The sequence below is a fragment of the Hippocampus guttulatus genome, chromosome 2 (assembly GCF_054856545.1).
Source record: "Hippocampus guttulatus isolate MCC_2025c chromosome 2, RoL_Hgut_1.0, whole genome shotgun sequence".
In the NCBI taxonomy this organism is placed as follows: Eukaryota; Metazoa; Chordata; class Actinopteri; order Syngnathiformes; family Syngnathidae; genus Hippocampus; species Hippocampus guttulatus.
The window spans coordinates 25,371,811-25,397,782 of NC_141262.1; the positions used below are offsets into that span (position 1 = coordinate 25,371,811).

Sequence of the window (25,972 nt, forward strand, 5' to 3'; positions counted from 1 at the left end):
GGATCGAATTGTTTGTTTTGTGCAGAATAAGATTAACATGGCATAGGATTCGGGTTGGGGGAGATATTGAAGGACAAACTGTCATCTATCGATAAATTTGCCTTACAAACGGCGTTTATTGATTTGTTGATTTGCTTCAGGCATTTGTCGTAGACACCTAACAATTTAGATAAGCCCCCCGAACGCTACAGTAATTCAGGAATTATTCCAAATTGAGACAAACTACTCGTAGACGTGTTCGATATGCTTCTAAAGTCGTATGAAACTGAACGAATGGAGGTCTCCACGGCCTTGGAATTTGTCGAAAAGAAAGCAAGATGTCGAATTGTGAGTTTATTTGCCCTTCTGTCACAACTTGGCTAACTCGACTCACCGCTATTAAGCAAAGCTACGGAGCCCCTAAGGCGACATGGAAGGAAAAAAAAACTTTGCGATATCTCGCAAAGTTTTTTTGTCCCCTTAGGGGCTCCGTACAAATGGGCGGGGGGGGGGGATGACAACACGTTCAATTTATGTCTTTGTACAAAGTACAACGACCTAGTTTTCATTGTGGGGATACCCATGTAGTCAAAAACGAAATAGAGTATTAATTTCACAAATAGAATCATGTTCAAATCAAGATTTAAGTATAATCTTATGTCCTTATAGTAAATAAAGAAGTCATAACTACAACGTAGTTGTCCTCCTGTATTCATTTTAAAATAATTGTATTATGATCGTTAAATCTTGCGTGTCCTGTCAGTTTGGTGAAGTCTGACCTCTTGTCAGCGTGTGTTCGGTATTTTGGTGTGTGTGCCTGCACTTGTGGTCCTAAAATAAAATACACTGTTGTGCGTGTATGTGTATGTGTGTCAGAGGGGGCATACTGAGAGAATGAGACAGCTTAGAGCAGCAGCTGTAATTTAGCAGTCGGTCTCTTTCTCTCTCTCGCTGTCGCTATCTAATGAGGGCCACTCGTCTCCGATAAGGACAACATTTGGATATTCCAGCACGGTTCTGCTCTGATCCTGTGTGTGTGTCATGCTGCGTGTGTTCATTCTGTGTGCAGAACGCCTGCAAACGCCAGATGACGACATCAGCGACGCCTACTGCACCGTCACGCATGAAGGTAAGGGTGTGGCCAAAACAGCCTGGGAAATGGGATGGAAGCGTGAAATTGATGTGCGGAAAGATACTCATGATTATGATTATTTGTGTTATAATTGATCTAAGCACTGGTCCCCTTCCTCCTGCCAAACAGCTGAGAGGCTATTATTGGAAAGCTGGCTTCAGTGTCCCCCGGAGGGAGGGGGGCATGCTGACGATTCAAGCTCTCCATCCATGTTTTCCTTTTTTTAATTATTTTAACCAAGAGAGAAACTTATAGCAAAGCATACACAAACACCGATGGCGCAGATACAATCAATAAATAAAAAGGGATGGCTGCACTACAGTTTGCAAGAGACAGGCGAGGAAGAGAGAACAGGAAATGTTGGGATTTCCTCTGGATGTGAGGTGTGTGTGTGTGTTCAGGACACGCTCAATTGTTACCACTTTTTCTCTGAGTGGGATCCAGTCTGGCGGAGAAGCTCCCACAGTGAGGACTGGTCTCCTTTGGGTTGTTTTTGTTTTTCTAGGCGAGGCAGAGATATTGATTTTATTTTTATTTTTTTACGTGATTATTTTTCAACAGTTTTTTTCTTTTTTTTTTTTGCTGTTTTGTATTAGTCGTGACGCAATTTTGGTCGGTGATGTAACGATCTACAACGTCGTAGTCACCACCTCATTTGAAGTTTTCGACCATGTTACGTTGCGTTGTTCAGCGGGCCAACAACCTGAGGCACTCGGACCCCCTGGCCAGTATCACCTTTCGAGGTAAGAAGAGGATGGGTACCCAAGGTCAAGCGCTGCCTCCTTGAAATATCCCTCATCATGAAGAAGCTCTGACAAAAGATGCTGAGTCATGTTTACCATATGTTTATGTTGCCGTTGGGGACGCAGCTCCAAAGTTAAAAATGAGTGCTTTTGCTGTTGTATTTCCACAAGTTAGTTGCCGCTTCTTTATGAGGTGAGCACTTCGATTAACTTCCTGCCTTTGTGGGAGCGCCATTTCCTGCTGTATGGCATGCCAATGAAAAGCGGCTTCATCGTTTTGCCTCATCCCCAAACGGTCTTATGCTGCACCGAGTTGTGTGATGCGGTACAAACGTTTTCACAGGAAAACGGAACAGAAAGGGCTCAAGAGAAACGGGTTCACGGTACTGCGCCCCGGTCACCGTCTATTCTCGGCCCATGAACCCGTGCCAAGCCGTAGCCGCCAGGAAGTGGACGCTGTGCCACTTCCCGTCCGTCCCAGAGACGTCAAGTCAGAATGCGTGCTCACGGGAGATGGAGACTAAGCGCACCCTCTTGACCCCTTTGAGGAAGGGCGGAGGTGTTTTGTTAAGATATCTGCCAAGAGCGGAGGTGCACTTCCATGGGTGTTTGTGCGCGTGCTCTCGCGCAAAACAGGAAAGCAAACAAGCATTAGAAAAGAATGAGTCTTTTCCGTGTACTAAGGCGCATAAAAGATAAATGATGTTCTCTCTTCATTTCCTCAGGGTCAAAGAAGAAGACCAAGGTTATCAAGAACAATCCCAATCCCGTTTGGAACGAGGTGGGCTCTCCAGAACCTGCCCGATGCGAGACTCAAGAAGCCGTCAGGTGAAGTTACAGCTCTGATGTGAACTTTCACCTCCAGGGGTTCGAATGGGATCTGAAGGGAGTTCCTTTGGACCCGGGAGCTGAGCTTCACTGTGTCGTCAAGGACCATGAGAAAATGGGAAGGAACAGGTGACTATAGTCAACGCTAAGCGTTGAAGAAGCCCAGATGAGATCTTTGCAGATGTTTCCGCACGTGGCTTGTATGCAGGTTCCTGGGTGAAAGTCGGCTCGCCGTCAGAGACGTGCTCACTTCTCCCAACTTCGCCGCCTCCTTCACCGTCACTCTGCTGGACACCAAGAGGAACAACACGGGGGTGAGAGAGTTGAGTCCTAGTTCGGTGAAACGATGAACCGAGGCAGTGACGTGTTCTCCTTCACAAGTCATCGACTGCTGTTACTACATTTGCGACTGGATGAGCCCGTCAGGCTGGGTCGCACATTTTCACCGATTGCTTGTGGGAATCTGGAAAGTTTCCTTCGCTGTCAACGGAATGTCACAATGTTCTTTTTTTTTTTTGGTTCTTGTTTTAGGCTACACTCACCCTGCAGGTTTCTTACATCCCGCCTCCCGGGTCAGCTCCCATGTTCCAGTCCCCATCGCTGCCCGAGTCCTTGCCCCACAGCAACCCCAATGTGGAGCTGGACACCGTCACAAGTAACATGTCTCTCGCTCCCACTCAGAGAAGGCGCCGGTTGCCTGCTGTCAAACAGTTTTTTTTGTTTTTTTTTGTGTGATGTGTTGATGTCTGTCGGTGCAGTGATCTCCCTGGACACGTTGGGCGAGGAAGACACGGAAAGCATGATTATGCTGGATGTCCCGGAGGAGCAGGGTGCGGACGACGGACGCTCCATGGTAGTGGTCGGCCCCCAGGGGCCTCAGGCCCAGGAGTCTCCAACCGCCCAGACCCCCAAACGCTCGCCACCGTCTTATAACACTCACAGAGGACTGAAGAGGAGACGGAGGGGTGCCACCAGTCAGCCCAAACCACTGGCCAACAAGCCTCAGGACATTCAGGTACCTAAACAGGCCATGAGCGCCTGCTAGTGGCTCATACTCATGTTGACACCTCCTGCGCAGGTTCGCGTGCGGGTCATCCAGGCTCGACAGCTCCCGGGCGTCAACATCAACCCGGTCGTTAAGGTTACGGTCGCTGGTCAGAGCAGAAGGACGCGCATCCGTAAAGGCAACAACCCGAGCTTTGACGAGGTAAAGCGCCACAGAATGGAGTCAAATACTCCATTCATTAGATTTAAAGGAATGACAAAAGTTTATTTTATCGTTAGAAAATACTTTAATGTGTTTATTACATGACAAAAAGAAATTCAAACTTATCAGTGAATAAATTGCTCCATCTTTCCGTCTGGTCCTGGAGTGCAAAAGTTTGCCCACCACTGCTCAACACGACACAATAAATCCACGCAGTCAGTATGTCCTTCCATTTCCTGTGCGCAGACTTTCTTCTTGAACTTCTTTGAGACGCCATCCGACTTGTTTGACGAACCCATCTTCATCGCGGTGAGTGGCCCTCATCCTCTACTCTGCGCCGCTTCCCGGACTGACGGGCCCGTTGTGTGGCCCGACAGGTGTGTGACTCGCGCTCGCTCAGAACGGACGCCGTCATCGGAGAATTCAAGGTGAGCGTTCAGTGTGCGATCAAAAAGTAGAGAGGGCTTTTCCTCACCCTGAATTTGACCTAGCGGGCTTGCGTGCTTGTGTCGACAGCTGGACGTGGGCGCAATCTACAGCGAGCATCGTGAGTAGCGAGGAGCTTTCTGCCACCGCCGCTGCCTCGCCAGCCACGTGAATTGAGCAGCCCGTGTCTTTGGTAGGACACTGCTACTTGAGGAAGTGGCTGCTCCTCTGTGACCCCGACGACCTGTCTGCCGGGGTTAAAGGTTACCTCAAAGTCAGCCTGTGGGTGTTGGCCGCCGGAGATGAGCCGCCGGTGAGAAGCGAACACGTTGGTTCTTGAATGTCCCGCGTTAATGACCTGAATCTTATTTTTGCGCGTCAATCCTTCATTTCCTGACACGAATTTGACATTGTCAACATATCAGATCGGTAACAAACGCTTGCCGGTGAAGGCATGTTAAGGATGTTGGCACATCGATGATCCTTTGAGCGGACTTTCAGGCAGACAAGCGCGAGTGTGTGGAGGACAAGGAGGACATCGAGGGCAACCTGCTGAGGCCCGCCGGTCTGTCCCTGAGAGGAGCAGCCTTCACTTTGAGGGTCTTCCGAGCCGAGGACCTTCCTCAGAGTGAGTCGTGCGCATGCGAGAGCAGTCGCGGACACTGTCAGATGCCAACCTCTCGTGTGCAGTGGACGATGCCTTCATGGATGGGATGAAGCAGATTTTTGGATTCGACAGCAACAGGAAGAACTTGGTGGATCCCCTGGTGGAGATCCATTTTGCTGGCAAAACAGTACGTATTTAACGAACCAGTATTTAATTGCCTTGTTGCAGATGTTTTAGGCTATATCGAGATACAGCTTTGAAATGTATAGATTGTTTTTATTTAGGTCTGCACAAAGGTTCTGGAGAAGAACGCCAATCCGCAGTGGCACCAGAGCCTCACAATGCCAATTAGGGTGAGACCTGAAGTTGATAAACGAGATGAGACGTTCAACAAGTCTTCATTGTTTCTCATTTCTCCCTCCCAGTTTCCGTCCATGTGTGAGAAGATGAGGATCCGACTTCTTGACTGGTTGACCCTTTTATTTTGATCATTTTACATTTGCTTCTCGAAATCACGTAAGATATTTTCCTTTCACTCCCTTTGCGTTCTCGCGACAGGGACCGAGCCAGTCACAATGATGTCATCGGCACCGCCCACCTCTGTATGTCTAAGATCTCCGCACCCGGAGGCGAGATTGAGGGTGAGAAACATTTTTCGTTTGTTGGCTTGATAAAGGTTGGGAAGCACTGGCTTAGACAGCCAAGTTAACTTTGTGGTTACCCAAAGTGCATACGAAACAGATCAATAGTATTTGCATTTTGGGTAAGCGCACATCACGCAATCACTGCCGCATTCTTTCCTTTTCTTCACTCAACCTATGGTTTTACCATTGAAAAACTCGGTGCCTCTTTTCTCTCTTTACTTTGAATGTCAATCTGTCTTTCTGACTTCCTATCCATGCTTCAGACGACTTGACCCCACGGATCGTCCCCTCTGGCAGTATGTTCTCTGTCCTTGTACTCATCTCTTGTCAATTTCCATCCGTTCCTGTCCAATGAAGCTGGTTAACGTTTTCTGTCCGCAGTGGACGACACGCTCGGATTCCTTCCCACATTTGGTCCGTGTTTTGTCAACTTGTACGGCAGTCCCAGAGAATTCAGCACTTTCAATGACCCCCACGAAGCCCTAAACTTGGGAAAAGTAATGTTTTAAACCACATTATTATTCTGTGTACCTTGCATACTGACACCGCTTCCTTCCGTCTCTCAGGGGGAGGGTGTGGCCTACCGAGGTCGGGTCTTGCTGGAACTGACCACAAAGCTGGTGGACAAACCGGAGCCCAAAAATGAAGACATCCCGTCGGATGATCTGCTCGTGGTTGAGGTGAGATGGAAGTGAAGAAAAAGTCGAAACGGAATTTAAAAAGGAAAATAAATGAGCAATCTGAATGCTCTTCATTTGCCCCCCTCCCCCCCTGCAGAAGTTCCTCAGGAAGAGGAAGTTCTCCCTGTTCGTGGCGTTCTACTCCGCCACGCTCCTGCAGGACGTTGACGACGCAGTCCAATTTGAGGTCAGCATCGGCAACTACGGCAACAAGTTTGACTACAGCTGCCTGCCGCTGGCCTCCACCACGCAGTTCAGCAGGGCCGTGTTTGACGGTGGGTCACGTGAGCGCAACCCGCGCCTGTGTCAGCATGCGGCCATTTGTGTCCTTCACAAGGATACCTTTTTCGCCTGCGTCATCCAGGTTGTCACTATTATTACCTCCCGTGGGGAAACGTGAAGCCGGTGGTTGTTCTCTCATCGGCGTGGGAAGATATCGCCCCAAGGATTGAGGCTCTCAACATGCTTTTGGCCGCGCTAGACCGACTGGTGAGGTTCGGCTGGGGCATAAAGTCATGTTTGGTGCGGATGTCAGTCTGCGTGGTTGCGTGTGTGTGTATCCAGGAGGCCGACTTGCAGCGGGTGCAGCTGGAAATGAAGGCGGGAAGCGATATGGATGTGCTGGAGCTTCGAGTGGTGGAGCTGTTGGATCACGTGATCGCAGACTGCAGGTAAACGGTTAAGATGATGTGAGAGATGAGGATGAAGCTATGCTTGTGTCACTGTTACTCAGAGATTTTACAGATGACAAAAATTTTGTGTTGGGACTCTTCAGTCAGGAGCTGCCCTCTCTCGAGCGCTGGCCGTGCGCCACCCCGCTGGACCGCTCGCTCCGACACATCCGCTCTCTGCACCTGCAGCAGATCATGACGGCGGCGCTGGCTCTCAAACACGGACCGGCCACGGAACTTTCCACGGTCATGGAGCAAGCAGAGGACTGGGCCAGCCGGCTGAGGAGCTTGGCCGAAGAGGTGCGTGCGTCAAGAAAGCTGGTCAAGACAAACATTTCCAGAGGAAAGCTAATCCTGTCTTTCTGCAGCCCCAGAACAGCCTTCCTGACATCGTGATCTGGATGCTGCAGGGCGAGCGAAGGGTGGCGTACCACCGCATTCCGGCACACACCGTCCTCTACTCTGAGCGCCACGGTGGGAAACACTGCGGACAGCTGCAGACCATCTTCCTCAAAGTGAGAAAAAATAACCTTTTCGCTAAACCAGTGTTTCCCAACCCTTTTTGTGTGATTGTTAAAAGAAATGAAAACAATTAAAAAAAAAAAAGAAAACTAAAATGACACAAAAAGTGTAGACCCTGTCACCCGAGGATGGAAACAAAACATCTAGAGTGAAAAAAGACTTGTTCTGGCTGTAATGAGTGCCGAGTGGGCAACATTTATCACAAACATCATCGTAAACAAGAAGGGTGGGATTGATTGGGAGAAGTGGCAGTAGAACAGGCCAAAATCTAGATATCGGGGGAAGTGGCAGGAGAACAGGCCAAAATCTAGATGTTGGGGGGGGTGAGGCATACAAAGAGACAGTAAATTGTCCTATATGTGACATTAATGTGCCATTTAATCACATGAGCGCATCTGGAGGTTTGCGGTGACGTCTCTTGGCATCTCTTATTCCATTTGTGCACAGCATTATAGCCAAATGCTGATGCACCATCTTTCCTTTGAATCTGTGTTCTATGAGTTGACCCGAGTCTGCTGGCCTCCCAACATAAATTTTAAGCATTTAAGTGTTTTCAGGACAAAAGGCTTTCAGTGATTTTTTTTTTTTTTTTATTGCAGCCATTCAGACCATATCAAATGTTATTTCTGGAAATGCCTGTACGTTCGACATTGTGAGGCCAAGTTTTTAACAACCCACAGTAATGTCCAATAACCTAACCTGCTGGTTTAGGCCAAATGAACCTTTTAGAGGAAAGATAAGTCCATTTAAAAGTCCCAGTGCTGACGTACAGCCTATCATCTCTCATGGATTGACTCTTGTCCAATCAAATTACCAAAATACATTATTTGTAGTAAATCTTTGTGTCACAGCGCAGAGGTCAGGAATCATTGCTCTAACTGTAGAAGGTTACTCACCTGCCATATCGCCCCTGTGGGACAGTATCCACAAGGCGGCGTCGGAGAGGCCAAACTTCCTGGTCAGCTTCGGGTCAAAGTTTGGTTCGGACTGGCTGCCGACGACAAACACTTCAACCTCTACGCTGAGGGAAAGCTGTCCGTCTTCGCAGAAACCGTACGGTTCATCGCCTGCCTGATCACGTGTACACTGGCCAGCTCAACTTGAAAACACTCTCTTTTTCTCACCTGACAGTATGAGAATCAGACTCGGCTCGCCCTAGTGGGTAGCTGGGGAACTACGGGTCTTACTTGCCCCAAATTCAGTGACGTGACAGGAAGGGTAAAACTACCCAAGGAGAGTTTCAAACCCTCTCCCGGCTGGACCTGGGCCGGGGACTGGTACATCAGTCCAGAGAGGACGTGAGTCATTCCGGCTCCGAGTACAACACACCAAAAAAAAAAAAAAATGTAATCATCTTATTTCAACCCCATGACAGACTGCTGTTTGATGTGGACGCTGGTCACATGACCTACACAGAGGAAGTCTTTGAAAACCAGATGCGGTTACCTGGTGGCCAGTGGATTGGCATGAACGAGGGATACACCGATGTGGTACGTGGTACAGTTGACTACTTGTACTTAAAAAAAAATCTGGACAACAAAATCATTTATTGCAAATCATTTTGTGGCTCGTGGACACTCTTGGGTCGCCAAACTCCTGTTTGCGAGGCAGAATGGGGAGAAAGCCGTGCCTAAAGATGATGTGGAGTGTCCTCCGGGCTGGGTTTGGGAGGAGCCGGAGTGGAGTGAGGACCTCAACCGGGGCGTGGATGATCACGGTGCGTCGATATCTGCTAAATATGGACAGCAAAGGTGCGTTTTGACGAGCCTCTTCTTTGCATGATGTGTGTACAGGTTGGGAGTACGGCATCACCATCCCACCGGACCGCCGGCCCAAGTCGTGGGTCCCCGCGGAGAAGATGTACCACACCAACCGGCGAAGGCGGTGGATGCGCATGAGAAGGCGGGACCAGCAGAAGATGGATGCGCTCAGAAAGGTAACTAATGACAAAATAACCCCTGACATGACAGTGATGAACAGAAGAAATGGATGGAAGTGGAGCCTTTTGTGGTTGCTGTAACTAGAATAATCCACTAGGTGGCGGTGCAGCTGCACAAATGTACTTGGAACTTGCATTCTGCTGCTGAGCGTGGCGAAGCACTGTACTTTAAGTAGAAGTACAGATGTAAAAAAAAAAAGGACTGATAATAAAAGAACTGTTTGAACTCCTTGACTCAAGTAAAAATAAGTTCAAACATAAACTTTTCTACCCAAGTAAAAATGACATCTTACTGTTACTTATAATCAATATCTGTTCACTTTTTTAATACGTTGGAAAACATAATGAGCCTGTATTGACAAATAAGGAATACAGTAGTCTGTTTTCAAATGTCGGGACCAAAAGTGAAAAACAAATGCTCACCTAAAGTCAAGAAATCAATTTAAGTACCGTAACAGAGTTGTGCTTGCTTACTTCCCACCTTTGCCTGCTCCACTTTGCTTTTGAATCTTTGTAAGCTTTTCCACCATTGTGCCTTCGCAGCAGCGTCCGGACGAGGCGGCGTGGGAGGGCTGGGAGTATGCCTCGCTGTTCGGCTGGAGGTTCCACCTGAAGCCGAGAAAGACGGACAGCTTCCGCAGACGCAGGTGGAGGTGCCGCATGGAGCCCCTGGAGAAGACGGGCCCGGCGGCCATCTTTGCTCTGGAGTGCTCCCTGGTGAGACGCGCCCTCGGAGAGCGAATCGTCAAACTTGCCTTTGAACCCTGTGCTTTGTGTTTCGTCTTGCTACCACAGAGCAGCATTGAAGACAAACATGACGACAAGTCCGTCACCACCACCTTTGGAGTCAACAGACCCACCATTTCCTGCTTCTTTGACCGTGAGTGTCCTCTCATCACTGTGTCTTCTTCCTGATTAGTCTCCTCATGTCGTCGTCTATTTTTAGGGGGCACCCGCTACCACCTGCGCTGCTACCTGTATCAAGCCAGGGAGCTGATGGCCATGGACAAGGACAGCTTCTCAGGTATACTCCTGGCCACTCTCAGGCTAAACTGATGTGGAAAACGTCCTGACTGGGGCCGCGGCTACTGCAACCCGCGCTTACACTTGCATAACTCCTTAGGGCTGTTTGTATTTCTGTTTACATGAGCTAATGGGCTATTTGGATAGCTCGCCATGAGTGGTCTATTTGTTAGTACTGTGTGTGTGTGTGTTTGTGTGTGTGCGTGCGTGTGCGCGCGTGTAACATTAGAAGAGTGCATAAAGAGGAAAGGAATGAAAGAAAGGCAGGACACAAGGATGCAAGGTCATTTCGGAGGTTAATTGAGCACTGGTGGGAAAAAGGCAACATAGCTTCAGTTGATTCCAGCGCTAACGGCTCCTCCGAGACTCTTCCCTCAGCCTGGAAAAACAAACAGCCGCGCACGTCACTGTACCTCTCTGTGAGCGCTTCGGGGTCACGCTGAAACCTCACACTCCGCTCGGGCCGCAAAAACGATGGGGCTTTTTTTTTTTTTCTTTTCATTTCAGACCCGTACGCCATCGTGTCCTTCCTCCATCAGTCCCAGAAGACGGTCACGGTGAGAAATACTCTCAATCCCACCTGGGACCAGACGCTCATCTTCTACGATGTTGAGATTTTCGGGGACCCTGAGGCCACAGTGGCCAGCCCCCCGCATGTGGTGGTGGAACTGTATGACCAGGACACATACGTGAGTTGTTGGGACACCGTTTGTACAGTCCTGTTGACTAAAGGCATATACCCAGTTGAAAACATGGCATGTTCAACAACACGCCACAGGGAGCAGACGAGTTCATGGGTCGCTGCGTGTGCTCGCCTTCGCTGAGCCGCTCGCCCAGCCTGGCCTGGTTTCCCATCCGCCTCGCTGACAAAGACGCCGGAGAACTGTTGGCAGCTTTTGAGCTCATACGCCGGGAGAAGGTCGGTGGACATTTTAGGATATTTTAAGTTTAAGTGGTGTTCATTAATAATGTCACTCCGCAGCCAGCAGTTCACCACGTCCCAGGACTAGAGGTGACTTCATTGTCTCTTTCTTCCGGCTTTGTTATTTGCTCTTCATGAAAATTTTGTTGTTGCTCTTTCCTTCTCAGGCTGACCTTGGGACTTCCAGCCATGTTCTGGATGAGGTAAGACCCAGCTTTGAATTGGTGTTACGGCCTTCCTTTTTTTTTTTTTTTTTTTTTTCTCGGTGCTCTGGCTTCCTTCCACATTCGTTCATTCATGTCTGGATCTTGAAGTACTCAATATTGCCTGTCGGTTTGAATGTGAGTGTGAATGTCGCAGCGTATCATTGAACAAAGTTAATCGCAAAAAGTTTTGACACTTAAATAATGATTATCTTGTGTCAAGCTACTCCCAAATGGAAATTTATCAGTTAAGTGGAACCAAAAGTTGATGTCCCCATTCTCTTTGTGTGTCCTTCAGTTGATGTTCCCGGGATTCCTCTGTGACAGCGCGCAGACATGGGTACGCAAACAGAACGCCACTGTTACGTCTGCCAACTGAAATCACTCTAAAACTGCCGCCTTTCGTCAGCCCGAGGAGTCGGACCTTCCATGCCTACCCCCTCAGAGGGAGCCCAATGTCTTCGTGGTGCCTCAGGGGATCAAACCTGTTCTCCAGAGAACAGCCATCGAGGAACGGCTAAGTGTTTTTTTTTTTTAATAAGAACCCGTGTGAACTTCTGGTCAGCTTGAAGGAGCACCTTACCTGCAAATTGGTTTCAATAGAGATGCTTAAAGGGAAATTTAAGTTGAAGACTTTTGCGTCCAAAGAAGCAAAACGGGTTGGGTAACACGGATCAAATGTTACATAATCAATAAGATACCCTCTTGTGTGTAGGTATTGGCATGGGGCGTTCGCAACCTGAAGAGCTTCCAATTGGCCAGCGTCACATCTCCTAGCCTGCAGGTGGAGTGTGGCGGCACCACGGTCCAAAGCTGCGTCATTCGGAGCGTGAAGAAGAAGGCCAACTTTGATGTCAACACCCTCTTCCTCGACGTGGTGAGCGGCAAACATCGGTCGCGGACCGACCTTTCCCTTTTGCCTTTACATCGCACCTTTGGAAAAGCCGCAGCGAAATGTGGAAACGTTGCACACTTTTTTCCAGCTGCAGCCCCGATCTGTGTTGTCTTATTGTGGCGGCGCGCGCTCGCGGATGGAAACATTCTCATCATTTTCCCCTAAACACCCGTCAGGGTGCTGCAGTGTGACACTCGCAGCCCCGCGCTGGAAACGTTCACATATTTTCCACTTCAATCAGTCCCGCTATTGTATGTCGATTCATCCTGCGCTCAGGTAAACAAGCAGGGTGACTAAAACAGTGGTCATTTCCTCCCAATTTAGTCTCTCAGTGTGTCATCTCAGTCTGAGCCTTTCTAGTTGAAAACAAAACCATGATTCTGATGTATGAATATCAACAGGTTAATTAGAGCTTCTAACATCCAGTGGAAGAGTATTTATTGTTGAGACATTATTTTTGGTGAATTTATCATCAGGGCGGCCCGGTGATCCAGTGGTTAGCGTGTCGGCCTCACAATGCGGAGGTCGTGGGTTCGATCCCGGCCTCCGGCCTCTCTGTGTGGAGTTTGCATGTTCTCCCCCGGCCTGAGTGGGTTTTCTCCGGGTACTCCGGTTTCCAAAATCATGCATGGCAGGCTGATTGAACACTCCAAATTGTCCCTCGGTGTGAGTGTGAGCGCGGATGGTTGTTCGTCTCTGTGTGCCCTGCGATTGGCTGGCAACCAGATCAGGGTGTCCCCCGCCTACTGCCCGAAGACGGCTGGAATAGGCTTCAGCACGCCCCGCCACCCTTGTGAGGATAAAGCGGTTAAGAAATTCATCATCATTATGGGGACCGATGAAGCAAAATTGGCTAATGTCCCATTGCACAGCAGTTGGGAATCGCTGACTTTGGGTTCTTGGTTGTCACAGAGACTCCCCCAGGAGGAGCTCTACATGCCCCCCCTCGTGATCAAGGTCATCGACAACCGCCAGTTTGGCAGGAAGCCCGTGGTGGGCCAGTGCACCATCCGTTCCCTGGAGGAGTACCGCTGCTCCCCCGGGGAGGACGAGGAGGAGGCTGAGCATAGGGACCAGGCGGAGGCGGACGAAAGTCGAGGTGAGGAGACGGCCGGGGATTGTTATCCCACGGCGTCGTGAACACCTCTGCCACGTGTGCTTGCTTAGGTCCGATGCCCCGCGTGGTCAGCGGCGACGCCTTTATCACCGTGGATGACGAGGAGCCGCTCATCCCACCCCAGGTTGCCTCACTCACAAATGCGTCATCTTGAATCCAGCAAAAGCTGCAAGCAAACTAATTCCTTCCTGTCCTCGTCTATGAAAATGCTATTTTTTTTTGGCCCTAATCAAGCTTAACACTTTTGATATGAACTAAAAACAACACAAGGGTTTTCACTAATACGCATTAACATGTACTTACAGAGCTCCAAACATGACATGGGATTTTTGTTTTGATAGACACAACATGCACACCAAAATAATAATTTGAGAGGTTGTTATCACTCCAACGAACGTACTGGAAATCTGGGTAAGCAAATGCAAGGCACCTTCCCGTTTTTACAGAAAATGTGCTCGATTTGCTCACCCGGATTATACATTGGTGCATTATGCTGACTGTGAGGCCACAAATGAGTACTTCATGCATACCTTGTATCTAATTTGTGGCCTCAAATAAGCATTTTGTGGGCATGTTCTATCTCTAATGTGGCCAAAATTACAGAATCTTTTCCTCCCCATGTAATTTCTTTGCTTCGTATGCACCCAATGCGCTATGCCACTGAACTTTTGTGTGTGTGTGTTTTGTGTGTGTCTGCATGTCTGTAGCTTGCAGACGGAGCCAGTTCCGCTATTATTAACCTCTCCGCCTCTAGCTGCAGCCTCCATGTGGGTAACAACCTTGGATCTCACCACCTCCTTGATTCATGCAAACACGAATGGCATAAATACACGCAATTCTGTGAAGAGCAGTGGCAATCACACTGTCTGTTGAGTCAGAACATGTTAGTCTGGCCAATGTAAGATCAGTGGCATATTTTTCACATTCTAAAAAAATCAGTTTTACCCCGAAGGAAAAAGCTCATTTGAGTGAATAAGAAAAGTCATCTTTCAACTTAAAACTGTGCAGCTCATTCGAGATAGCCTGTGAAGAATTTTTATTTTCTTCAAAATCCCACATTTTCAGGACAAAATCTTACTCAACCGATTTAAGCCATTTAACCTTCAATCTCAAATTGTATATCCCGTTCCTCAAATTCCCACATCTTCAATATTGCACATTTTGGGGAAGAAATTTCTGCATCGCAATGAAACGGAAAAAAAATAAATAAATATATATATATATATATATATATATATATATATATATATATATACCTTGTTTCAAATTTGATCAAGCTCCAAAACATACCTGACCTTCTGCAGACTGGAATAAAACGTCACTCAACATTGAGCAATCGTTGCTTCCTAAGCGCTTGATCAATGTTTTTGAAGCATCCAAATACGAGGGAAGATTTTAAAGACGGCCTGGTCATTCCATGACATCATATCAAAGACTCTTGGGTAAATTCCACTTGCGTTGCCGCTTGCAACTCGCACCAAACTCTAATAGATTGCATTCGCCGAGGCATTTTAACTGTCTGTATGGCAAAAATGCCACAAAACGTGGCGTACGGTTGCACCAACAACTCTGGGAGAAGCTCGAAATGCTCTAAAAGGGATGCTGGTATAAAACACACGCTGTTTGTTGAGAGGTGTATAAAGCACACGCTGAGAGTAACTGTGGGCAACGCAAGATGGCTGCCCTATGGCGAGAGGTGACTGGCAGTCCAGGTTGTTCTATACATCCGTGGTGCCGGTCCGTTCTCGCGTACAGCTGCACCCGGAGAAAATGGCCACCGCTGAACGTGGGGAGTTGACTCCGTCATTTCGGTTCGGCCCTCAATTAAAATTTCTTCAATTTTATCGAATTCCGTGTCAGCTCTTCGGGATTCGCATGCACTTTCACGACAAGGGGACAAAAAGAAGTGAGCTCGCTGCTAACGAGAGGTCGGCCCGTCGGAATGTTTTTTTTTATTGATGGCGTTTATTTTCAGTGCGACACTGATGGATCACAGCGCTTGTGCCGAGATGAGGACGGAGGATGGAAGGAGATGAAACACGACACTTCTTACTTTGCGCTCTTGCGGTCGCGGCTCGGCAAAAGACGCGGCGTTCGCAAAGCGAGGCCGTTGCAAAGCGCCGCACGGCGCGCTGTGCGGTTACGCGCGAAATCGGATTCCCCCCCCATTTGAGCGGGTAGACCATGCTCCTCGTAACATTCTTCCATTTTATTTATCCAAGCCAGGTCAATTAGAAGACTTAGCATGACCCGGACCAGACTACACACCCTCACGCTCACGTTGCATGTGCAAGTACACATCCTGGCCTGTCGTGCCCCTCCCCCCCTGCTCACCAGTAATTGGGGGTGATTTCTTTCTCTCTAAACAGAGATATTTGTTTTATTAAGGGTCCGATATTGAAGCCAGTCAAATTAAAGGCTTGGCTTTCTGTCTGGCTGCAGCCAAAGTCAACAGTGCTGCTACACTGTAGATCCTTTGCACCGCAGACAGTGAGCAAAGAGCGGCTTAAAGGAGGGACAAAGTCAATAAAGCAGAAGCACGACGTTAAAAAGGGAGCAGAAAGAGGGAGGACTAATAAGTCATGGCAGCCCCCCCAAAAAAAAAAAAAAAAAGCAAAGACTCTCATGGGCTCCCGCTGCTGCTTCTTCTTTCATGGCCTCGATCATGTGTCATGTGATGATGATGATGATGATGAGCAGATTAGCCATCCTCTCATATTTTCTTTCGGCCTTGGAAGCGTTTCAGAGTCTCGTCTGTCGGCGACGTCACCGCCGACACCCCTTTCGATACCTTCAAGATATGTTCCATAGTTCCAATACTGGCAGCGCGTGTTGCCGCTTCGTCGATGTTGGCGAGGGCGGCCCACGGAGGGCGCGTTAAAACGCCACGCGCCGCCCTTTCTGCGCCATGCCGGCCCTTCGGAAAAATGAGGAGAGCCGTCGTGTGTGTGGGAAACAGGCGAGAGGGTATCCTACGCTGAGCCCACCCCGCCATGAGAGCCCTCTTGTTCAACATCTGAGCGCCCACACAAAGGAAAAAGTGGCGCATGAGCGTTTTAGCGATCCTCAGAGGGTTGAAGGTTTGACGGGCGACACTGGGTCAAAGTCGAATTTGTAGTCGCCGCTTTGTAGTCGCCGCTTCCACACTTTTGACTGTGAGAAAAAGAGCCCAAAAGCGAAAGTGAGATGACTTTTAGTCAACTTGACGACGCTCACGCTCTCATACAGGGAAAACAAGTCTCCATAAAGGGGGGGGCGACATAAAAAGCGGACGGCCCGCATCCAAACCGCAGAAAGCCGTCACTCAACATTTGTAGAGAATGGAAGACGGCGAGCGCGGCCTCACATGACTCATGGCAGCCGCGCTCGCACTTTACAAGATTTACTTTCACGCCAGCGCACATTCCAGAACAAAGAGACTTCTTGTTTTCTCCAAGAGCAAACTCTTCATGTGGTTTGAGGAGAAAGTCGGAGAAATGTGTTAACAAGCGACTTAAAACGTGTTTAATCTTCTACTTTGGGAGCGCTCCGACATCTCCGGAGGCACCGCTTTCTTTGATTTATCGATTGATTCTGGTGTCAGGTGCACAATTCGGCGTGAGTGAGCATTTTTCCGCAGCTGACCTCTGATTTGTGCCCCCACACCAGGAAGAAGAGTTGATGGACTGGTGGAGCAAGTTATACGCTGCCACAGGAGAGACGGGCAAGTGCGGGACGTATCTGGAGCGAGGCTCGGACACCCTGCAGGTCAGCGTGCCTTTTTTTCTTCGCCGAGCATCCAGCTATCCGCTCTCAACGTCGTTTTTTTTTTTTCCGCTTTCAATATGGCTCTCGTCCTCAGGTCTACGACAGGGAGTTGGAGAAGGTCGAGGCGTTTGAGGGTCTGGCGGATTTCTGTCAAACCTTCAGGCTGCGCCGAGGTAAGACGCAGGCGGAAGGTGAAGATCCTTCGGCGGTGGGCGAGTTCAAGGTGAATTTCCCGTCGGCCAACGATGACGCAACGGCGTCGTCGTGGACTGTAAAATCCTCCTCGTCGCTGTCGAGCAGGGTATGTTTAAGATCTACGCGCTGCCAGACGACCCCTTGGCCCCCCCGCCGCCCCGAAAGTTCAGGAAGCTTCCTCCCAACGGCGTGGAAGACTGTTTGGTCCGAGTTTACGTGGTCCAGGCTCGAGGGCTTCAGCCAAAAGATGCCAATGGCAAGGTCCGCGCTATGAGACTCTGGCGGAAGAAAAAAAAAGACAATTTTGATGCATATGTCTTGTCTTTGCATCTTGTTGTTTCGTAGTGTGACCCCTACGTGAAAATCACACTCGGAAAGAAGACCATCAATGACCAGGAAAACTACATCCCCTGCACTCTGGAGCCCGTCTTTGGAAAGTAGGCGCAATTTTAACGTGTGACGACATGACACTTGATCTGGCGCGCCCATCAGCAACGTCGCCGGCGCCGGGCCTGTTTTCACTCGCCCCGTCCCTTGTGCAGGATGTTCGAGCTCAGCTGTTCCCTCCCCCAGGAGAAGGACCTGCGCGTGGCGCTGTATGACCACGACGTGCTGACCAAAGACGAGAAGATAGGCGAGACGGTCATTGACTTGGAGAACCGCTTCCTGTCCAAATACGGCGCCGGCTGCGGTCTGCCGCAGTCGTACTGCCTGTGGGTGTTTTACCCGACTGTACGCCGCCAGTCTCATTGATCACGGGCACCCCTCTTCACCCGCCTTTCACCCCCTCGTGTCGGCTGTTAGCTCGGGCGTGAACCGGTGGCGGGACCAGCTCACGCCCAGACAGCTGCTGTTGGGACTGTGTGAGCGGCAGAACCTGCGGAAGCCCATCTACCACAAGGACGCGGTCCTGTTCAGAGGGGTGCAGTACACCAACGCCCATCTCGGTGAGACTCAATTTATGCCTCCAGTGTTTCAAATTGAACCGTGTCCTTCAAGCATGTGGAATGCTTTGACCTGATTTCTAAATTGTGTCGGCGCTTGATTTATTTATTTTTTTTAGCGGACGGACACATGTGCCAACGACACCTGGGCCCCATCGAGGAACGTCTCTCGCTCCACATTCTGAGGCAAACGGGTCTGGTGCCGGAACACGTGGAGACCCGGGCTCTGTACAACCCGCTGCAGCCCGACATCGAGCAGGTAATTCCCCGTTCCGCTTTGCATTTGCGTCTCCTCCTCACTTCTGATTGGCTCGTTTGTCCCTTCTCGCAGGGACGTCTGATGATGTGGGTGGACCTGTTCCCCAAGTCTCTGGGACCAGCTGGACCCCCATTCAACATCACGCCACGCAAGGCCAAGAAGTAAGAACTGGCACAAAACCAAGTTTACTACCAAGTTTACCAAGCTTACTGAGCCAAGGTACAGGAAGTGAAACCTCAAGTTATGAACTTGGTTTCGTTAGCTTGTTTGTCACCTGAAACGTGTATACATCGAGGCAATGTTTCCTTTTGAAATGAATTGAAATGCAATTAATCTTTTCCTACCCCCAAAACAAAGTTATTTATTTATTTATTAAATGGATGTCGGGTTAAAAAAATAAATAGAATGCAATGCAAAAAAAAAAAAAGGTGAAAACATACTTTTATAAATTAATAAAACACTTCAAAAATATTTTCCAGAATAATGTGGGGAATTTTTTTTCAAGTCTGTTTCTTTTCTAAACAGATGCTACATTTCAATAAATAACATAGACATTGTAAATGTCTTTTAAAAATTTATTTTTAATGATTTTTGGAATTCTTGCATAATGTCATTCACGAAATGCTCTTGGACTGATTGGACAATCAAGGATGCGCAGACGGAACTTGTACTGACCTGCACAATGGCTTTCCGCCGTTGACGCTGCGGAGGGACACAACAAGTTTTCAGCTCTGCGTAATTCACATTGCCACTGATGGTTACGCAGCTCGGGAAGAAGCGCAGTAGAATGCTACTTCAGTACACACAGATGATAAAATATAATTTCTCGCGCGGTGCACTGTTCTAATCAATAGACTTGCAGGTTCTTGCTGCGCTGCATCATCTGGAACACCACCGACGTCATCCTCGACGACGTCAGCATCAGCGGGGAGAAGATGAGCGACATCTACGTGAAAGGGTCGGCGCCAACGATGATGTCATCAAAAGGGTAGCCCTTGTTGACCTTTGCCGCTCGCGTCCTTTCCTTCAGCTGGTTGGACGGTCACGAGCACAACAAGCAGAAGACGGACGTCCACTACCGCTCGCTGGACGGCGAAGCAAACTTCAACTACCGTTTCGTCTTCCCTTTCCTCTACTTGCCCGCCGAGCAGCTGTGTGTTGTCGACAAAAAGGTGAGGAGGAGGAGGACAGGAAGCGCTCGTCAGCGGAATTATTGCGGTCAACTTTGTTCTGGTGTGACACGCTTGTCACCTACATCTGTAGGACCATTTCTGGAATCTGGGCAAAGCTGAAACTAAACTTGCTCCCAGACTGACCATTCAGGTGTGGGACAATGACAAGTTCTCCTTCGACGACTACCTTGGTATTTACACACTGTCATGAGTGTGTGTGTGTGTGTGTGTGAGCATGTGTCACTGTCTGCCAGGAATTGAACCTACAACCTGCAATCACGTACACGCACTCCCTTCCCGAGCTGCTGGCGCCTCACTAAATGCTTCCTGGAAAGGAGGCCGTATTCCCAGACTGCTACCAATTAAAGCACCTTAGAAAAACATTGAACTCACGCCGGGTGACATTAAGATGGTTTTAGCTAATTTTTGGCCCGCGCGTTGGCGCTAAATGTAGGTCGCAGTCACATGCGATAACCTTGGTCGCGCTTCCCTTTTTTAACCGCGCTGGCAACTTGCGCCGCTCCCGGCCCGAGCTGTCAAAATTCCGCCTTTCTTCAAGCCTGAGGCCAAGCCAGCCAGCTCCGTGCTGGCGACGAACCGGCCGCTCGGCTCGTCTGTTCTTTCTTTGAGCGAGATGCGAGGATGAGGAGAGCGAGAGGAGGAAGATGAGGAATCCAGATTGTGATCTGTCACCATGTCGGTGCGCCGCGGCGTTTCCTGTCGCTCAGGTTTACTCGGCGCGGCGGCGTGGCCACCTCAAAGCATTTCTTCCATTCCGCCCTGTCTTCAGCTCATCAGCGCGACCGCTGCCTTTCTTCGTGCGCCTGCTCAGTGTGAGGGTCAGACATTTTCCTACCCTCGAATACTCGGCAACCCTGGAAAAACGCTTCCAGTGGACGCGTCGTCTCGCTCCAGTCGTTCATCACGCCGCAATGCCTCCATATTTAATGTCAACCCTGATCAAACTGCACTAACGTTCACCTCGGGATCCCTCAAAGGTCCGTAAATACGGAAAAAGGGGCTGACGCTGATCTCATTTTCCTTCATAATCCATAAAATCATCAGAAACAGCTTTGACCTTTCAAGGGAGACACGTTTCCAAGTCGGGATGCATTAAACATCGCGCCGCTCGCCGGCCATCTTGGAAATTCCTGTGGCGAGCGAGTGAGCGACTCCACGATGGTCCTTAGCTTTTATTACCACCTGAAAACATCTCAACAATCCGAGCTCTTCTGTCCAAACAAGACACAGAAAAGCATGCGTTCATCTGCAGTACCTTGAACTCTCGAAATGAACTCCTTGAATGATCTTTTCTTTCAACCAGATTTTTTTTAAAATGACGATTTCATCTTTTCATCAAAAATGTTTTTCCCCCGAGAATTTCTTTGTCTTTGTAAAGCAGTATGAATTCGCCCATTGTATGAATGGTGCGGTACACATCAACTTGCCTTGCCTTCAGGTCACTTGGTGATGGACCTGAACCGCATGATACGTCCCGCCAAGTCGCCGGAAAAGTGCGACCTTCGTCTGTTGGAGCAGCCGGCCGAGCCGCGCTCGTCTCTCTTCGAGCAGAAGACCGTCAAGGGGTGGTGGCCCTGCGTCCGCGACCAGGACGGACAGAAACTCCTCGCTGTGAGCCAATCACCGCGCAAACCGCACCCAGCCTCATGCATGGCAAATATCGTATCGATCGAGCGATATTATCATCACAATACTGAATTTGCATGTTTGACAGGTCGATGTATATTCGATATCTTTTGGCCCGGCCTGCTCGTGCCATGTTGTGACATGTTTGTGACGTGTGCTGGCGCTGCAGGGGAAGGTGGAGATGTCTCTGGAGATCGTGACGGAGCAAGAAGACGAGGAGAGACCAGCCGGGCTCGGCCGAGACGAGCCCAACGTGAACCCTCACCTGGAAGAACCTCGGTGAGCGCACACAGAAAAAAAAAAAGAAAGAAAAAAAAATCATGAAATGAGGACCGTTTTCATTGATATGAAATGATTTGCCGTCGGTCCGCTCAGGCGTCCCGAGACCTCCTTCCTGTGGTTCTCGTCCCCCTTCAAGACGATGCGGTTCATCCTGTGGAGGCGCTTCAAGTGGTTCATCATCCTCTTCTTCGTCCTATTCCTCATCCTCCTCTTCCTTGGTGTCTTCCTCTACTCCTTCCCGGCAAGTTTACGACTGTTTTCCTGAATCAGTCACTCATTCTGCACTCACTATTTTAGGATTTTTAGATCGTAGGTCGTTCACTCAAATGTCGGCTCATAATCCTAAATAGTGATTCGGGAGTAGGCAATGAATGAATGAAACGCAGTGAATGGTTTCGGAATCATTCACTTATTGCCTTCTTGCGAATTACTTTACAGGGATTCTGACATTGCGGACTATTTACAGTGGACCGGGCTAGCCCACAATCGGTAATAACAAAATTAAACAGAATGTAAAGATCCTGATTGTAAAGTGTCCTTGAGTGTTTTGAAAGGCGTTTAGAAATAAAATGTATTATGATTATTATTAAAAGATAAATTCATCGCAACTCTTTCTGGTGTGCACGACTTGACCACTGGCGGCAGTATAGTAGCCATGCAGACAAATGAAGAAGAGTTAGACTCAACCAGTGTTAAGTGACTCAGTAATGTGTGCTAATATTACCCTATTTTACGGAACATTTTCGGTGCACCAAATTATTAGGCGCAATATCAATGAACATTTTTATTAAAAAAAAAAAGAATCCCTATGACCCTAACTCAAATGCTGAATGCTATCTTGGTTCAACAGCTGTCAACAAGTCAATGCACTCACCACGATTCTACTTTTTTTTGCTCGATCCCGGCAGCTATTGGAAGTTCCACATGACACCATTGTAAATACACCTCCGGAAAAGCTCCGCTTGCATTGGATCGAACATGTGATCGCAACATTAGGCTAGTAGGGCTAAATTTACCATGATTCTTAAACACGGAAGGAGAAAGTAGTCCGAGTTCCGGTATGACGAAAACATAAGACGCCTGCTCGCGATTAAATGCGGATGATTCTGACATTTAAGAAGGCGATCTGAAAAGTGACATTAATCCATGCGTAGATCGCACCGAGTTACAAGGCGCTTTGTCGATTTTTGAAAAAAAATACAAGGACTTTACGTGTGCCATACGGTCAGAAAAATAGTTGTTGTTTTTTTCGAGGATAAAGAATATATGCCAGTTAGTATAATGTTATGTTATGAAACTGTTGGAAAATTTCATTGGAAATTATTCCACCCCTACTCACTAAATATTCAAACAAAATGGCAGCATACTTTCTTAGGTACGCGCGGGAGTGATTCCAAACCGCCTGTAGGTAGTCAAATTGTCTCTTTGTCTCCTTTGTCCTGATCCGTAGAACTACGCTGCCATGCGGATGGTGGGCCCGTTTGGACCGGGCCGGGTAGCCGAGTGACCCCGACGAGAATTCTCCCATCAGAACCGCGGGTCGCGACTCGCGCTCGCGCTCGCCTCGTCTGCATCACGCTCGCCTCCCTCGTGGCATCTCTCATCTCTCTTTCCGTTTCATGCGCTCCTCTCATGTGCGCTCACGCAGAGAGGCAAGCCAGCAGAAGCTGAACGGCTGCCACGGAATCGGAGATGGATTCTGATGTTGCGAGCGCCTGCTGCGATGCCTCCGACTCGTTTCGCTGCGGCGAGGAGAAAAAGTTCCAAACAGGCTCGTTATTCTCTTTGAACGCCAGTCGTGAGCGCCGCGGCGTTCGTGCGGAATTGTCAGGTCTTCGTTTCCTCTTCCTCTTCCCCTCACATGCTTCTTTTTCTCTTCTTCGTCGCTCCCGTCATCATCAGCAGCAGCAAAGGTGGATCAAGCCACTGATGGAAAAGTTAGTCTGTGAACTCAACCCGAGTGGAAAAGTTGACTTAGTCGGCCCGCCGGCAATGAGAGAGTGAGCCGTGTAAACAAAAGTCCCATTGAGTGCTCAAACATTGGAAAGAGTTTTGGTCCCGCGTCCACGTCCAAACCCGGTGCCGCTTGTTGGTTCTGCCCTCTCGCTGCTTCCTCTTCCTTTCCCGCGCTTCCGTTTCACCGTACTCATCTGCTTCATTTATGCAAACTTCTCTCTCTCTCACGTGCCTTGAGGCTGCTTGAAGCTACATGAAACACACTGCTCACGTAAAAAAAATTGCGGATATTGGGTTGTAATCTTTACACATACAATTAATTTGACCTTCTGTAAACTTTTGAATGTGCTTGTTGAACTGTCAAAATGTCTTGTCAAAGTTGACACGGGAGAGACTGGTGTTGTTAAGAACCCTGCTAAATTTGAATCATAAAAAAAAATCACAAAGTACGGTTGCTGGAATGTATCCTACCAGGTCATCGCGTGGCTTTTCCACGACATGACAACGAGGCGTTCTATAGCTACAACGCTAGCCCGAAGCCTCAGTCCACATGCTGGGTGCCAAAAATGACCCCCTTCTCGCTCTTCCAACGCTTTCTGCGCGACGTGTTTCACTCATGGCCGACAACGAGGCACTCTAAACTCGCCACCCCAGCACACTGAATGCTCTCTCTGAATTCACCAAACGCTGTCTTTAATGACTAATTCTGGTTGAACCAGGAAATGTATTGGTCCATTTTTGGATCAAACACCTGTTGTGAATGTTGCCATTCAATAAGTTGTGCAAAAAGTAGTGAAACATTAAACAGTTGGACGTGCATTCAAAAGTGGAGAGATGGCCAGATGAAGTTCATCAGTACATCGATTATCGTGAATTGTTTGTCCGCAGCCCAATAGCCCGAACATTTTGTGCATAGTCTGTCTCCGTGGCAACATGGAGGGACACACCCTCGATGTTTTTGTTTTAGCTCTATTATCAATAAAGGTTAACTTGACAGCACTGGCTACTGTTCTGACCTGACCTACTTGTGAACTCCCCGACAAACTCTCGGGAGTGATTTGTGTCCGGGGCTCCCAGCGCTCCAAATGAGCCTTGCCGCCTCGCCTTTCCTCTCCATGCCTGGCGCTACCGCATCCGGCCTCATCCTCGGCCGCTCGCCTTGTCCTTGTCTCGTCTTGGGTTTCGCCCTCGTCCTCGGGGCGTTGTTATGGTCATCGTGAACTGCAGGTGAACCGCCGACCGCAGTTTGTGTGCGTGTGTGTTGCGCGGTGTGGGTGGGCTGCGGTGGGGATCTGTCTTCGCTCCTCCGGCTCCCATTTTTGTCGACCTTCACCCGCTTCCTCCTCTTTCTTCCCAATGTCGCCTCTCCTCCTCGTCCTCCTCGTTTTTGTCTTCTCACCTAAGAACTTGCATGTTTTCAATTCCCTTTCCACTGCCCGCCAAAGTTTTTGCCCCATCTGTGAAAGGTACCTGCATGGTATTTGAAGCTGAGCCGTGTTTCGCTTTTAGGGGCCTTGCTCATTTTTATCTTGAACGTTATCTACTTGTCTGTTACACAAATTTGCCTTCAAAGCGATTTTGCATTAAGCTTTTAACAAAACGGCCTTACTCAGTTATATCCAACTTTACTATTTTCTCAATCTTGAGGCGACATATTATCATGCAGCTCCTTGGTAGGGAAGAAGAGGTTCAAATAACAGTTCAAGTGTCCAAGAGAGTTAATAGATTTGTTCCTAATCGATTTTTCGCTTTAAATTGATTAATAATGCATCAAGACCAATGGTAACGATTTATGAAAAAAAAAAAAGAGATTGCGATGTCCCGTATTCTTGGATAGTACACGTTGTTTTGTTTTAAGCATAAAGATGGCCACAGAGTTTGTTAAACTCTTTTTAAAACGTTTTTTTCCCCATTAATCTCTCTGTTTGCAAATTTCCCCGTTGTAGGTATGTTGGGAACATACCCCCTCTCCCCCAATGATCATTGGTTATGGCTCTGATTAAAAAAAATAATAGCGTTGGTGTCCCTCTGGGTTGCGTTTTAGGAACCTTAAACATCCAAATCATCCGCCCATTATCAGCATTTTTTTCCTCTCATGTGAATCCCATTCACACAAATCCACAACGGAGGGGTCAGTCTCGACCAGATGTGGTGGAAAATAGCTCCGGGTGAGCGCGTTGTTTGGTTCTCACCTCAAACACGTGAGGAGGCCGGCAACATCAAACGTTTGCA

At 48.6% G+C, this 25,972-nt stretch overlaps 1 protein-coding gene across 4 annotated transcripts; it reads left to right on the top strand.

Annotated features, from left to right (window-relative positions):
• Positions 1-923: 923 nt before the first annotated feature.
• Positions 924-24,736, top strand: dysf (dysferlin, limb girdle muscular dystrophy 2B (autosomal recessive)). 4 transcript variants are annotated; one of them, XM_086104915.1, is made up of 57 exons: positions 924-1,108; positions 2,580-2,635; positions 2,720-2,811; positions 2,891-2,996; positions 3,214-3,337; positions 3,441-3,697; positions 3,761-3,889; positions 4,136-4,198; positions 4,267-4,317; positions 4,406-4,436; positions 4,513-4,628; positions 4,817-4,943; positions 5,006-5,109; positions 5,207-5,275; positions 5,348-5,391; positions 5,481-5,563; positions 5,830-5,862; positions 5,948-6,063; positions 6,133-6,246; positions 6,344-6,521; positions 6,611-6,735; positions 6,811-6,917; positions 7,022-7,217; positions 7,286-7,432; positions 8,361-8,492; positions 8,571-8,737; positions 8,815-8,929; positions 9,051-9,156; positions 9,233-9,375; positions 9,922-10,095; positions 10,174-10,258; positions 10,325-10,402; positions 10,909-11,090; positions 11,180-11,320; positions 11,384-11,413; positions 11,491-11,526; positions 11,825-11,866; positions 11,936-12,035; positions 12,240-12,403; positions 13,334-13,520; positions 13,589-13,662; positions 14,246-14,305; positions 17,187-17,285; positions 17,380-17,508; positions 17,586-17,741; positions 17,826-17,917; positions 18,023-18,193; positions 18,285-18,427; positions 18,544-18,683; positions 18,756-18,844; positions 19,546-19,641; positions 19,714-19,855; positions 19,947-20,046; positions 21,315-21,487; positions 21,672-21,781; positions 21,878-22,025; positions 23,235-24,736. In XM_086104915.1, exons 1-57 carry the CDS (start codon positions 1,021-1,023, stop codon positions 23,289-23,291), a joined length of 6,417 nt encoding a protein of 2,138 aa, XP_085961041.1. In that variant the 5' UTR covers positions 924-1,020; the 3' UTR covers positions 23,292-24,736. The 4 variants fall into 4 exon arrangements, with proteins under 4 accessions (XP_085961041.1, XP_085961042.1, XP_085961044.1 ...); XM_086104916.1 differs by having other exon boundaries at positions 9,925-10,095; XM_086104917.1 differs by lacking the exon at positions 924-1,108 and adding an exon at positions 1,571-1,854.
• Positions 24,737-25,972: the final 1,236 nt, after the last annotated feature.